The sequence below is a fragment of the Hypanus sabinus genome, chromosome X2, assembly GCF_030144855.1.
Source record: "Hypanus sabinus isolate sHypSab1 chromosome X2, sHypSab1.hap1, whole genome shotgun sequence".
Lineage (NCBI taxonomy): Eukaryota > Metazoa > Chordata > Chondrichthyes > Myliobatiformes > Dasyatidae > Hypanus > Hypanus sabinus.
In genome coordinates, this window is record NC_082739.1 from 8,232,895 (window position 1) to 8,247,314 (window position 14,420).

The window sequence follows — 14,420 nt, forward strand, 5'->3', positions numbered from 1 at the left end:
CACCCAGTAACCCCCCTATTTCACCCTACCCTAATCACGGGACAATTTACAATGACCAATTAACCTACTAACTGGTACATCTTTGGACTGGGGGAGGAAACCAGAGCACCTGGAGGAAATCCATGCAGCCACACGGGGAGAATGTACAAACTCCTTACAGTTGGTGCCAGAATTAAACTCCGAACTTTGGAACGCCACAAGTTATAATAGCGTCACACTAATTGTGGTGAGTACTTGTGAGGGCCCTGGCTATGAGTTGCACTAGTCTCCACACGTTTGGTCCCATTGACTCTGACGCAGCCCGATTTTGGAGGATGTTTGTAGAATAAAGCTGATTCTTCAGTGAAGTTGATTGCTGATTAACTTCTGGGTACTTTCCTACGTCTTCTTGTTAGTTTGCTGTTGTCGCATATACCAGGCAAATCAAACCATAGGTAAATACATCAAGGTCATAAGAAGAAAACATGGCACAACATGAGATTTAAGAGGATGATTGTAGTAAATGTAATGATGATAAGATCATAAGACATAGGAGCAGATATAGGCCATTCAGCCCATCGAGTTTTCTCTACAATGCCATCATGGCTGATTTATTATTCCTCTCAACCCCTTCTCCTCATAACCTTTGCTGCCTTTACTTGTCAAGAACCTATCTGCCTCTCCTTTAAATACACCCAATGACTCGGCCTCCACCTCCCTTTTTGGCAATGAATTCCACAGATTCACCACCTTCTGGTTAAAGTAGTTCCTCCTCATCTCTGTTCTAAAGGGATGTTCCTTCTATGTACTTTCTGGTCCTAAACTCTTCCCTCAAATGGAAACATCCTCTCCACGTTCACTCTATGTAGGCCTTTCAATATTTGGTAGATTCCAATAAAAAATTCTGAGTTGGACAAGAAATCTTCTGAACTCCAGCGAGTACAGGCCCAGGGCCATCAGAAGCTCCTCGAGTGTAATGTTGCTGGAGTCGCGGGTCCTGCTTGGGGAAGGTTTCATTGAAGCAGTTTGTGGATTGGACTCTGTAGTTTACATTACAATGTGTTTCTGGTTTGTGGTCCCTCCTTTTTTTGTTGTTATTTTAGGCAATTTTGATCAAGGCGGCCTGCAGTATTGAACGACACAGTGTTAGATAGAACTGAACTGAATACGCCTGGACTCTTTCGATTTTCTGTGTTAGTCACCCATATTTTTTTGCCATTTGCATGATTTGCTTTTTTTGTGCGTGGGGGTTGTTCGATTTTTTTTAATGGGTTCCATGGTTTTCTTTGTTTTGTGACAAATTTTAGGGTTGTATACTGCATACAAACTTTGATAATAAATGTACTTTGAATCCTTGAACCATTTTATTCCCGGAATAAATCTTGTCAGCCTCCTCCAGACCCACTGGTGTCAGCTGACAAAGGGTTGCCGCACAGTGGCGCGGCTTGATCAATCATGCTTTGAAAGCCAGGAACACTGAAACAAAGACAGAAAATACTCAAAACCCTCATCAGATCAGGCAGTGTACGTAGGAGGAAAAACAGGATTAACATTTAGTAAGGTGTCCATAACCTGATGATATTTCTGGACGATGGGTCCAACACTAAGGATGCATGACTGCAGATGCTGGAATCTGGACAAAAAACAAACTTAGAGGAAATCAGCAGGTCAGGTAAAAAGACAGATCAGTCGATAACTCACATCAGTGTTCAACTCAAAACACTACCTGGCCCTTTGTATCCATAGATGCTGCCTGACCTGCTTCATGGCCTGGTATGGAAACACTAATGCTCAGGAACGGAAAAACCTATAAGAAGTGGTGAATAGAGTCCAGTCCATCACAGGCAAAGCCTACCCCACCATCGAGCACATCTACAAGGAGCGCTGCCACGTGAAAGCAGCGTTCATCATCAAAGCCCCCTCCATCCAGGCCATGCCCCTCCCTCTTCTTGCTACTACCCTCGGGTTTCAGAAACAGTTATTACTCTTCAACCATCAGGATGTTGAACCAGCATAGATAACTTCACTCACCTCAACACCAAACTAATTCTACAAGCTACAGATTCACTTTCAAAGACTCTTTACAACTCATGTTCTCAGAATTATTTTTATTTAGTTGCACAATTTGCCTTCTTTTGCAAAGACGACAAATTGTGGTTGTTTGCCAGTCTTTGTTTCTATATAGCTTTTTGTAAATTCTATATTTCTTTATTTTTCTGTGAATGACTGCAAGAAAATGAATCTCAAGTTAGTATATGGTACTTCGACGTAAGCAGTTGGATTTTGCTCCTTATCCAACATTGCCTTTCCAGGGGTGGCCACTAGATGGCGATCACACACCAGAGGCAGTCTGATCTCCCTTCTGCTTAGTCTGAAGCCCCTGGGGTTCAGGACTGCAACACTCAGATCACAATGTAACATCTCAGAGAAAGCACTCTGATCTAAGTGATCTTTTTCCATAAATAAATGTTATTCATAATATATAAATACAATTGGTACACACCTTCTACTGTCAATTCAATAATTCTCTCACAATGTGTCAATGCTTCCACCCTAAAGAATTAAGTATTGGAGCAGCTGTTTCACATGTGACAGCTGGATCCTAGACTGTGGTTGCTTCTCACACAGCTTTGGCAGTGGCTGTTCTTCAGTGCATCTCTGAGGATGTGCTCTGAGGTACAAGTAAAAAAATACCAAAGGTTTAAGCTGAACCCAAGATTTGTGGACTTCATTCAAAACTGAAGCTCCTACTGCGCAGTCACAAGGGAGAGCTCCCCCAATAGAGGTCCTGCTGTAAAGGTCCCACAGTCTAGCTTACCCAGAGAAAGATTCTCTGCAATGTTCTGGTCAGATTCTCTCCTTTAACCAAGGGAAATGGAACTAGTCATTTGCTTATTGAAACAATGTTGTCTGTGGTAACTTCATCTGTACAAAATGCTCACATGCTGAGAGAAAGTCTCACCCGTTTGAGTGAAGGATGAAGTGCCTGAATGAAGGATCAGCTGTTAAGGAAGACACAAAACAAAATTTTGCACATTGGTTGGTTGTCAGTTTTTATTCATCTGTAATGTTTCATTGATTCTATTGGACTTCTTTGCTTTACTGTGAATGCCCGTAAGAAAATGAATCTCAGGGTTGTATATGGTCTCTGACACACACACACACACACTTTGATAATAAATTTACTTTGAACTTTCTCAGTTTGAACATTTGCGGTGCTCAAGTCCAGATGATGAAATGAGAAGGAATCAGGAAAGGTGATTATGGCCAACCACTTATCTCAATATCACGTTCCTGCTCTCTCCCCAGTCTCGACTGCATCTGCATTTTTATCTATCTTCTTAAATATATTCAGGAATGTGGCTTGTCTGTGGTGAAGAATACCACTCTACAAGTACAGAAGTTACACTTACACCACTTTTCAGTCCCACATTATACTGAACGATACAACCGATAGACAGTGAATTGCAGAGGCCAAATCACTGATCATTGTAATACGTGTCTATTACCCAAACAGACCCATTTATCCATGCCATTGATTTCTCCAGCACGAGCTTCTTACTGATACCAACTTCCATCAGTGTTCAACCTTCAATACATTCTTGGTTTCCAAACATTTCTAGAAAGTTACTTGTATTCTTTTGTGCGAAGATAGAACCAAGGTACAGTGGATTTAATTGGGACCCATCGGGACCAGTACATCTTGGCCCAATTGAGCAGCTGCCACAATTAGCCGCAGTTTCATGGAAATAAAAAAGGATCTAGTGCTTTCCTGGTGTATATAACAACTAAACTCTTCTCCGTAAGGCATACCCAGGCATTATCCCTGATGAAAATGCCAGCACTTGTCATCGAAATGTCAGTTAAAATCGATATCTGTACCCGGCTGGAAGCCTGAGAAGAGTTTATTTTCCATGGAAGTAGTTAAAAAGGCAGAAAAAAAAGACAAACTACTGTTTAACTGAGTAACAAATTATGTATTTAAATGAAATACAGAACAAATTAGAACACTATCCGTGCTACTACAGTACGATAAAACGGTATTCATTCCTAATAGTTATCGACGGAGGAATTCATCCACTGTATATGTTGCCGTGTTCCTTTGATTGATTGTGAATGGATCAGCCTAGTGTAGATAATGGACTGCCTTGCATCCTCCAAATCTTCATTTGTATTGTAACATTCAAGATATTTGTTGATACCTTCAAATTCTTTGTAGTTTCTAACTTGTTGAAGTAGTGAAATTGTTCCATTTTCACTCCCGGCCATTTCTGGCATCTCCAAGTGTGAAAGCTTGAAACCGCAGTGAGCAGAACAATTCTGAATTGTCTTATGGCGGATTTCTCATCAACTATCAGTGACAAAAATCACTGTGTTTTGAATACAAGCACACACAAATGAACCTATTTAAAAACTGTTTTCTCTTAGCATGGTATAGTGTCTAACGGCCACACAAATGCATATGACTAACACTAGGTAGAAAATGTTCAGCAAGTCTCCTGTCCCAATTAGGTGGTATAGTGTCCCAAATAAATGAAGGGAATTCTGACTTCAATTCAATTTGTTTTTATTCTTTAAGACTTGACTCAAATAAGTGGCTGCCCCAATTAACTGATGATGTAATTAATCAGAACTCACTATATTTGTTTAATTGTTCTTGCAATTCCCTGTTCCCCACGAAAAATTCTCTCATTTCTGACTGGAGGGGACGAACCCTTTGACTACTTTAATCTTTCTTGTTTTATGTATTTGTAAAAGCTTTTACAATTTAGTTGTTGACAATTTACACAAAATGCTAAATGGGCTCTTCCACTAATCTGTGATAAATAGAAGCAATGAGTTTCTAGCCACCTGTGAGAAGTGTTTCTCCCGCATCTTGACCTCCTTGTCAACCAGCTGCTGCCGATGGACCGTTTCTTCCTGAAGCCTCTTCTCCAGCTCTTCCCGCCTCTTGCGCTCTTCCTCAAAGGCCTGGCGACGCATTTCCATCTCGCGAGCCTGGGGGGGGGGGGGGGGGCGGGGGGTGCAGGAAACAGCATCAGTGTTAACACTGCAAACCCTGACCCTGACCTGTCAAGCCTCCACCTCTACTCTGATTGAAAGTCGATCATTCCAAAGTCAGGATAACCTCATGATAATAGGGATGTGCTCTTATCCACCAACAGTATTATTATTAGGGGGCAGATTGAGTTTATATATAATTGGAAGTTCCACCAAGAATTGCCATCTAAAGACAAAATGATCCCATGTGCACTTGACAAAACACAGATGTCCAAAGCAAACTGGAAGTCAGAAATCAATGAGTCCAGTGATGGGACACAGATATGCTGATGTGAGGGGTTGTATATATTCTGTATTCAGACCTGCATTTCTACGCCAGGGCTGGCTGGCATAACAACAACGACCACATCTGTTTAGACCCGAGTCTAAAGACAAGTGTGGTAGTTTACTCTATTTAGCACAATTAGAGTGGGAATAACCCCGTTAGCATTCCCTGGTTGCTCTGATACTCATCAGAATCATGCCTGGTGATCTACTTCAGTTCCATCTCGCTGCATTATTCCCAAATCCCTTGTTTCCCTCAAAAGCCAGAAATCTATCTGTCACTGTTCTGAAATATCCCAGTGACAAGTCCAAAGCCTGGTGGTTAGAGAACTCAATCCCTTGATGGAAGAAAGCTCTTCTCAGCTTGGTCCTAAATGGACTATCTTTGAGGACAAGCAATGAAACATCATGTGTTCATCCCCACCACACATCGCAGACCCAACAAAGAATATCAGAATCATCTCAGTTTTCAACTCCCAAAGCAAGAAACATTTTAATTTCGACTAAAAGATAAACAGGAAATGATTGTATAGCATTATTGAAGCCTCCAGAGCCAATGATCTCAGAACAGGAAATAACGCTCATGATTCCAATCTTCCCTTTCATACCGTGTGGCAGGTTGTCACGTCAGAAACACTGCAATAGAATAAACATTTGCTAAATGTGGGATGGCATCAATGAAAAAACTAAAAGTTAAAGTGAGGAGCTTTAAAAATAATTTAATTCCTATTGCTTACTAGAGGCAGTATAAACTCCGCTTCTGACCATTTAAAGATTGTTTAAAGACTTAAAAATTAGTTTTATTTATCACATATAACTTGAAACATTGAAACACACAGTGAAATGTGTCGTTTTTATGTCATTGACCAACACAGTCTGAGCACGTGCTGGGAGGAGCCCGCAAATGTTACCATACTTCCGACGCCAACCTAATCCGTACCTCTTTGGAAGAAACTGGAGCACCAGAGAAAATGCATGCAGTCACAGGGAGAACATGCAAACTCCTTATCGACCGCTAGTGTTGTAAAGCGATAGTGCTAACCACTATACTACTGTGCTGCCCTGAAGAATTTACTTTTTCAGTAAGGAGTCTGATAAATTTCAAACTGAGGGTGGGGACGATGATTATAAAAAGACAACATATAAACTCTAAGGATGTAATGATGCCACCGTAAGAAGGGACGGAGAAAGTGCTCATTTATGGTAGGATTGAATACTGGAAAAGAAGCATGGACTCTATAGATTTCAGCATAGATTTTAAGGGTAGATATAACCTTTAAGAGTTTGCGAAACAACGCAATTAGCATTATTCAAATGACTCAGTAGAAGAGTTGAAATCCACCACAATAATGCTTGTGGGCAGGATGTATGAAAACAGAAATATCGGACGAAGAATCTTTTCAAAATCTTCTCAATTATCTTCCAGTGTAGCCCTCTCAGGTATGAGAATAAAACCTCACAGTTATCATATACTTGATCGTGAAATTGCAGCATAGGAATGGCTCAAGCGACCCTTGCTAGTGTTAAGTTCAACACAAGCCTCCTTAATCCTTGTCCATCCAAATTTCCTCATTATTCCTTCCTCTATCAAGTAGTTACCTCTGCAGCTCACTTCGGTTCCTCCATGTGGGTGGTAAAGAAGCTTCTTCCAAATTCCTTATTGGATTTACAGTAACCCACACTTCGGATTCCACCACACCTTCCCTATGTCTACTTTATCAAAAATGACAATCTTCTTTTTGTCTTTAGAAAAAGAAATAGCCTTGAGCTGTTCAGTTAAGGTTACAAGTAAACAATTCAAACGTGTCCTGTTTATAATTAGGACTTAGAAAGCTCGAATGTTAAAAGCAGAGTGATGTGGGAAGTGACAAAAGGGCGTTCTGCCAGAATAAGCTGCTGGAGTGAGATGGGTTGGACAACAAGATGACACCAAGAGTGAACAGTGTGAGGCAGGATGTGTGGCAAGGGTCACAACTGTCCTAACAGTGGCAAGGAAAGTTACACACACAAAATGCTGGAGGAACTCAGCATCTATGGAAAGGAATACAATTGACGTTTCAGGTCCAGATCTGGCTGGTGAGGGAGGAAGGGAGGCCATGAAAATTTGGGCATAATTCTGGTGTAAGAAGGAAATGGTTATTTTCCTGATTAAATAGAACCCAAACAATGACATATTTTATTGACTAGTAAGTAACCGATGAGTTCAAACTTTGGCTTTAGTTACATACCCTTGTCTCCAAAAGGCGAGCTTTCTCTGCTTGTGCCTCCTTCAGCATCTTTTCCATCTCCTCGATCTTGGATACATCCACGCCACTGGCGCTTTCGGAGGGAGGAAGAAAAAACATCAAACGTCAGAATAATTAATCAGAGGCATGAACAAAGTCCACAAATACCATCCTAATCTTTTGAGCACAATGGATTACTTTGGCCATTTTAGAAAGGAATAAACCTGGAACATGAGAAGACAACGCTGATGTCAACAGGCACATCATCACACATTGGGGTGTGAAAATCTAACTCTGCAAAAATATTATAATTTTTTAAACTGAACTGTATAGTGCTTTCTTCCTGGAATGGGGCATTGCTGACAAGGTCAACACTTGCTCGTTTCCTGGCTGTCCTGAAAAAATAATGGTCAAAGTAAACATACTACCGAAGTACATATACAGTACTTAGTGGACAGTTTATTAGATACTCCTGTACACCTGCTCGTTAATGCAAATATCTAAGCAGCCAATCACAAGGCAGCAATGTAATGCATAAAAACATGCAGACGTGGTCAAGAGGTTCTGTTGATGTTCAGATCAAACAGAATGGGGAAGAAATGTGATCTAGGTGACTCTGACTGTGAAATGATTGTTGGCGCCAGATGGGGTGGTTTGAGTATCTCAGAAACTGCTGATCTCCTGGGACTTTCACACACAGCAGTCTCTAGAGTTTACAGAGAATGGTGCAAAAACAAAAAAAAATACATCATTCAGTGAGCGACAGTTCTGTGTGCGAAGATGCCTTGCTAATGAGAGAGGTCAGAGGAGAATGGCCAGACTTGTTGAAGCTGACAGGAAGGTGACAGTAACTCAAATAACGACACGTTACAACAGTGGTGTGCAGAAGAGCATCTCTGAACGCACACATCAAAACTTGAAGTGGATGGGCTACAGCAGCAGAAGACCATGAACATATACTACCTTGAGATTTATTTTCTTTCAGGCATTTACAAGAAAATAAAGAAATATAACAGATTTTTTAAAAATCTCGACATAAGCAAAGACTGACAAACAACCAATGTGGAAAAGAAGACAAATTGTGTAAATAAAAAATGAGAAAATAATACCGAGAACGTGAGTTGTAGAGTCCATAGGTTGTGGCTTTCTTGAACCACGTTAAGCAAACTGGTACAACTGTGTGTTGTGTTATGCCCACTTTGGAAAACAGTTAACAGAAGTAGTGTGAGCACAGAGTCAGATATAGAGAGGGGGAATGGAAGGGAATAAATTTCCTTTCTTGAAGAACATCTTACCATTGGGGGATGTAGGTTCTTACTTGGCAGCAGTTAAATGGAATCAAAGGTGGGCGGGGGGGTGGAAAGAGAGAAGGTTCATTAATGCTTTACTCAGCTAAGTTTGGGTGATAGTATCTGGAGGGGGTTAGTAAATGGGAATGTGGGGGGGAGTAAAAAGCAATCGTGAAGGATTATGTAAAAATGGGAGATTGATGGTCAGCACTTGTGTATCTCTCTACAACCCTATGACTCTCAGAGTCAGAATCAGAATTGTGTTTATTGTCACTGACATGTGGTGAAATCTGTTGTTTTATGACAGCAGTACAGTGCAATACTTAAAATATTACTGTAAGTTACAATAATAAATATAAATAGTGCACAAAATAGTGAAGTAGCTTTCAGAAATTGAATGGCGCACTCTTTCGCATTTTATGTCACTCTTATCTAAAAGGCTGTGGAATCTGCACTTTAAGCTTAATTTACCAAATCTTTACTCACTTACTCAACCTGCCAATATTTCTTATAGCCTTATGATATCCTCTTTGCTAATTACATTCCTGCATTTTTGGCCCTCTTGATAGTTTGACACTCAAACTTTATTAATTTATATGGATAGAAAAAACATTGCTATGATGCTCCCAAAAGCATTTGACTTGATCAGGTGTAGGGATGAGGAAAACAGCTTAATGTAATTTCCACGTTAACATAAAACTCTTGGATCCACCTGCAAACTGTAAAGTATTTATGGCTCAGGAGCATGCCACTAATTCTGGACCAGAGCTTATGATCCATACAATCCTTTTTCCACCTTAACTTGTCTAATCCTCCCAATGTAGTTTCTACCCCTTTCTCCTGATGCTTAAGTAGTTTCTTCTTTAGTGTATCTACACTATTTCTCCCTCAGTTCTGGTACTGTTCTACTAACTCAAGTTTCTGAATGCCCTGCAAATCTTTTTTCCTTGTCAAGGTTCTATAAATTTGACAAAACTTCTTTGGGGGGGGGGGGGGCAGAGGATCTCACTGAAACCTATTGAATATTGAAGGACCTAGGTAGAGTGAACATGGACAGGATGTTTCCTATAGTGGGGGAGTCTAAGACCAGAGGACACAGCCTCAGAATAGAAGGATGTCCCTTTAGAACAGAGATGAAGAGGAATTTCTTTAGCCAGAGGATAGTGAATCTATGGAATAGAATTCATTGCCACAGACAGCTGTGGAGGCCAAGTCATTGGGTATAATTAAAGTGGAGATTGATAGGTTCTTGATTAGTCAGGGCATCAAAGGTTACAGGGAGAAGGCAGGAGAATGGGACTCAGCGGGATAACATATCAGCTATGATCGAACGGCAGAGCAGACTTGATGGGACAAATGACCTATTTCTGCTCCAATATCTTATGGCCTTTAACCTTCAAATCTACCCTTGCAGAAATCGAACAGTGGTTTAATTACATTTCTCAAACTAGGCTTATTGACATCAGATTTTCATTGACAGTGTGAACAAACCGAGGGGTGAAAACAGATGCAGACACAAGAGTGGTGCTTACTTTCACAGGCTTAAAGCAAAAGCAAAGGTCAGAGTCCAAATCAGCAACAGGTTATTACCATTGACATATATCGTGAAATTTGTGGTTTGCACTATGTTCAGAACTGCCAAGTCCACTGTGGAGACATACCTCTCATGACATTTTCTGCTGAAAATATAAATCACCGACCACTGCAGTCACCATCCCAACGACGGTAAAATACTGAATAATTAATTTCATATGTTACTGAAAAAAATCAAGGATAGAATTGCAACGCCATCCAAGTTGGAAAGCAGACCATTTTCCTTGCAGTGCACACCAAAGGGGCCATCCTCTCTTTAGGATATAATTAGATAATGTGCAGGTGGAGCAAACATAGTAATCTTTCCCCATTCTCCAACTGCTATTCAAGGTCAGGGCAGGAGAACAAGAAATGTTAACTGACCACGGGAAGAGATAAGAAGCACGGTAAACAGTGATCAGGTAGATTGAAAGAGAGTAATCTGCTGCACATAAGATATGTTGTTATGGAGACACTTGGAAGAGATAAGACTCTAAATGGTATATGAAATTAATGACTATTCATGTGTGGAATGTTCTGTGTCTAACGAACAACACATGACAAGGGGAAAATAACAAACAGTAATATCTACCCTCATCATTAAACAAGCTTACGTGTCTGTTGCATACATGCAGGTAGTGACATACGGTACCAACATCTGTCCTATGTAATTAAACCCATAAATGATAGAAAAACACTGGAGTTTATAGGAAACTAGACTTGCTGGGGCGAGTTGGGTGTACACAGCTCAGATAACAACCTTGCAACCAGGTGTAACTGATACCAATCTCATTTTCACTGTATGCAAGGGGCTGAAGTTAAAGTTGGCTGAATTCAATGAGAGGAGTTTCAGCATTTTCTGAACCCTGTGTGTACCCAAAATCAACGGGTAGTATTTCACCAGTTCTGAGGGAGGCAGGTATACTAGTATGGTACTAGCTTTTCAGCTCTGTATCTTTCTACACCCATCTCTTCACAGTTTGTTGGTACTCCTGGTGCAGTGGGAAACTTTATTAACATCACTTTGTAAGTGCAGGAGGTAATAGAGTTAATCCTATCACCATTACGTACAATTTGCATTGAGACATATAATTCTGTTAAATAGCTTATGTTTGAGCCAATACTTTATAGTGAGAAGTTCCAAAATCTTATTTATTATTTATTTATTTAGAGAAACAGCGCGGAACAGACCCTTCCATCCCAATGAGCTGCATTGCTTAGCAACCCACTGATTTAATCTTAGGCTAATCCCAGGACAATTTACAATGGCCAGTTAACCTACTAATTAGTACAGCTTTGGAATATGGGAGGAAACTGGAGCACCCAGAGGAAACCCACACATTCCATGGGGAAGACGTACAGACAGTGACACAATTGAAGTCTGAACTCCGACGCCACAAGCTGTAATAGCGTTGCGCTAACCATGATGCTCCTGTATCTTTAGATTCACAGAAATACTTCAGGAACAATAGTTAGGCCAATTTAAGTTGTAGAAAAAAGAAATCGATTCAGTTCCTCAAGGGTTTGCGAATATTCCATATATTATTGATGACTTGCATCTCAACAGTTCACCTTTGATCTATAAATCTAAATATCCTTAGATAAATTAAAATAAAATCAGCCTAGAAAACTACAACCAATTCTTAATAGTCAAACAGAAGTTAGAATTAATAAAAACAGGAAATGCTCAAAACACTCAGGAAGTTAGGCAGCATCTGTTGAAAGAGAAACGGTTAATGTTTCAGGTTGATTAAGAGTTCTGTTGGTGCAACTTTGACATGAAATGTTAACTTTGTTTCTCTTTCCACAGATGCTGCCTGACCTGTTGTGTTTTCAGTGTCTTCTGGCTTTATTTCAGATTTCTAGTTTCTATAGATTTTCAATTACTTTTGGAAATTATACTCCTCCTTCCTCTTTCCCCGGGGGTTTCCGACCAACAGAAATCACTTTTCATTATCTCCCCTTTCAAGTTCATCTATTTTCAAATAAACAGAATAGATTCTGCAGATGCTGGAAATCTGGAGCAACACACACAAAATGCTGGAAGAACTCAGCAGGTCAGCCAACGCCTATGGAGGTGAATAAACAGTCAAAGTTTCAGGCCGAGACCTTTCTTCAGGACTGAGAAGGAAGGGGAAGAAATCTTAATAAAGGGGAAGGGATGGAGTACAAGCTGGCAGGTGATAGGTGAAACCAGGTGAGGGGGAAGGCAGGTGGGTAGTGGAGCGGGATGAAGTGAGAAGCTGGGAGATGATTGGTGGAGAGGGGGAAGGCAGGTGGGTAGTGGAGCGGGATGAAGTGAGAAGCTGGGAGATGATTGGTGGAGAGGGGGAAGGCAGGTGGGTAGTGGAGTGGGATGAAGTGAGAAGCTGGGAGATGATTGGTGGAAAAGGTAAAGGGCTGAAAAAGAAGTAATCTGATAGGAGGTGAGAATGGACCTTGGGAGAAAGGGAAGGAGGGACACCAGAGGAAGGTGATTGGCAGATAAGGAGAAAAGCAGGGGTAAGAGGGGAGCTAGAATGGGGAATGGAAAAAGAGAGAAGGTGGGTGGCAGAGAAACTACTGGGAGTTGGAGAAATCAATGTTCATGCCATCAAGTTGGAGGCTACCCAGATGGAATATGAGGTGTTGCTCCTCCAACCTGAGAGTGGCCTCATTGCTTCCACTAGACCTCAATCGAACACAAATATTCATGGTTAAAATGCAATATTGTCATCTTCCGTTAGCATTGCGTTGCAACATGAATATTAGTAACAATTTTGCTTGTCACTGGGAGGACAAGGTGACACATGACTTGAGTTTTTCCAGGAATTCAATGAAGAATCAGGAATCAGAGGGACAGAGAAATGCAAGGAAAAGTGAGGCACTCAGAGACAAAGGCCAAAGGGTGAGGTTCAATGGTTGGGTGGGAGACACTTGTGAAAACGTACTGGTGAGGTATTTAATGTCAAAAAGTTTCTCCATTGCATTGACTGGCCTTTCCAATAACATCAGCAAATGACAGTCTGGCTGAAGCCCCTCACTTCACCAAGACGAGTACATCACACCGTATTGTACCCAGCAAGGATCAACCGAGTCTAAATAAAGTAAGAATAGTACTATGCAGCTTTACTGACTTTACTGTGCCAGCAGTAAGATCGGGGTTCGATTCCCGCCGTGGCCTGTAAGGAGTTTGTACGTTTTCCCCGTGACCGTGTGGGTTTCCTCCGGGTGCTCCGGTTGCCTCCCACAGTCCAAAGACGTATGGGACAGAGTCAATGAGCTGTGGGCATGTAACGTTGGTGCCAGAATGATGGCAACACTTCCAGGCTGCCTAGCACAATTTTCGCTGATTTGATTTGATCCAAATGGTGCTTTTTACTGTATGTTCTTAGGTACATGTGACAAATAAATCAAATCTTTATCTTTATAATGAGCTTTGTAATTGGCTTGGCTCAGTACTGCATTATATATAAAATACTGAATGAAAGCAGGAACATGCATCGAGCACAAGTCTTGGAAATACCTCACACTTTAACAGCTTTGTTGTGCTATTACATGGCGGGGTAGGGAGAGATGCTGTAAATGGACAACAACGTGAAGAATCTGTGCAGGGGAGAGTGTCAACAGGACACCTGGAACATTACCGGTCCTTCCTCCAAATGGCAGAGTGAGATAGAGTCACCTGGCCTGCAATGGACTGGGCCTTGAGGTCGAAATAAAGCACAACTGTTACTAATATCCATCTTGTAGAACAATGCTAACGCTAGGTGACAATGTTGAATTTTACAATCAGAATTAGTTTTATTATCACTGACACAAATCGTGCAATCTGTTGCTTTGTGCCAGCAGTACAGAGCAAGACACGAACAGTACTATAAGTTACAATAAATAAAGTGTAAGAGAGGAATAGTGAGGTGGTGTTCAAAAATCTGATGGCAGACAGGAAGAAGCTGTTCCCAAAATGTTGATTGTGGGTCTTCAAGCTCTTGTACCTCCTGCCTTGAATATTAGTTGTAGTCCTTTGAGACGTAGTGGAAGCATACACAAT

The 14,420-nt window shown here is 41.0% G+C and overlaps 1 protein-coding gene across 17 annotated transcripts in view; it reads right to left on the reverse strand.

The window, feature by feature from the left end:
- Positions 1 to 14,420, reverse strand: part of phldb1b (pleckstrin homology-like domain, family B, member 1b) — a 394,940-nt gene that overhangs the window by 5,240 nt on the left and 375,280 nt on the right. For all 17 annotated transcript variants that reach the window (XR_009509084.1, XR_009509085.1, XM_059956924.1 and 14 more), the window contains 2 exons: positions 7,533 to 7,623; positions 4,831 to 4,977 (listed from right to left, as the gene is read on the reverse strand). Coding sequence is in view for 15 of the 17 variants with exons in the window: in XM_059956924.1 (XP_059812907.1) it covers positions 4,831 to 4,977; positions 7,533 to 7,623 (238 nt within the window). In the remaining 2 variants the exon portion in view is untranslated. The remainder of the gene's footprint in view (positions 1 to 4,830; positions 4,978 to 7,532; positions 7,624 to 14,420) is intronic.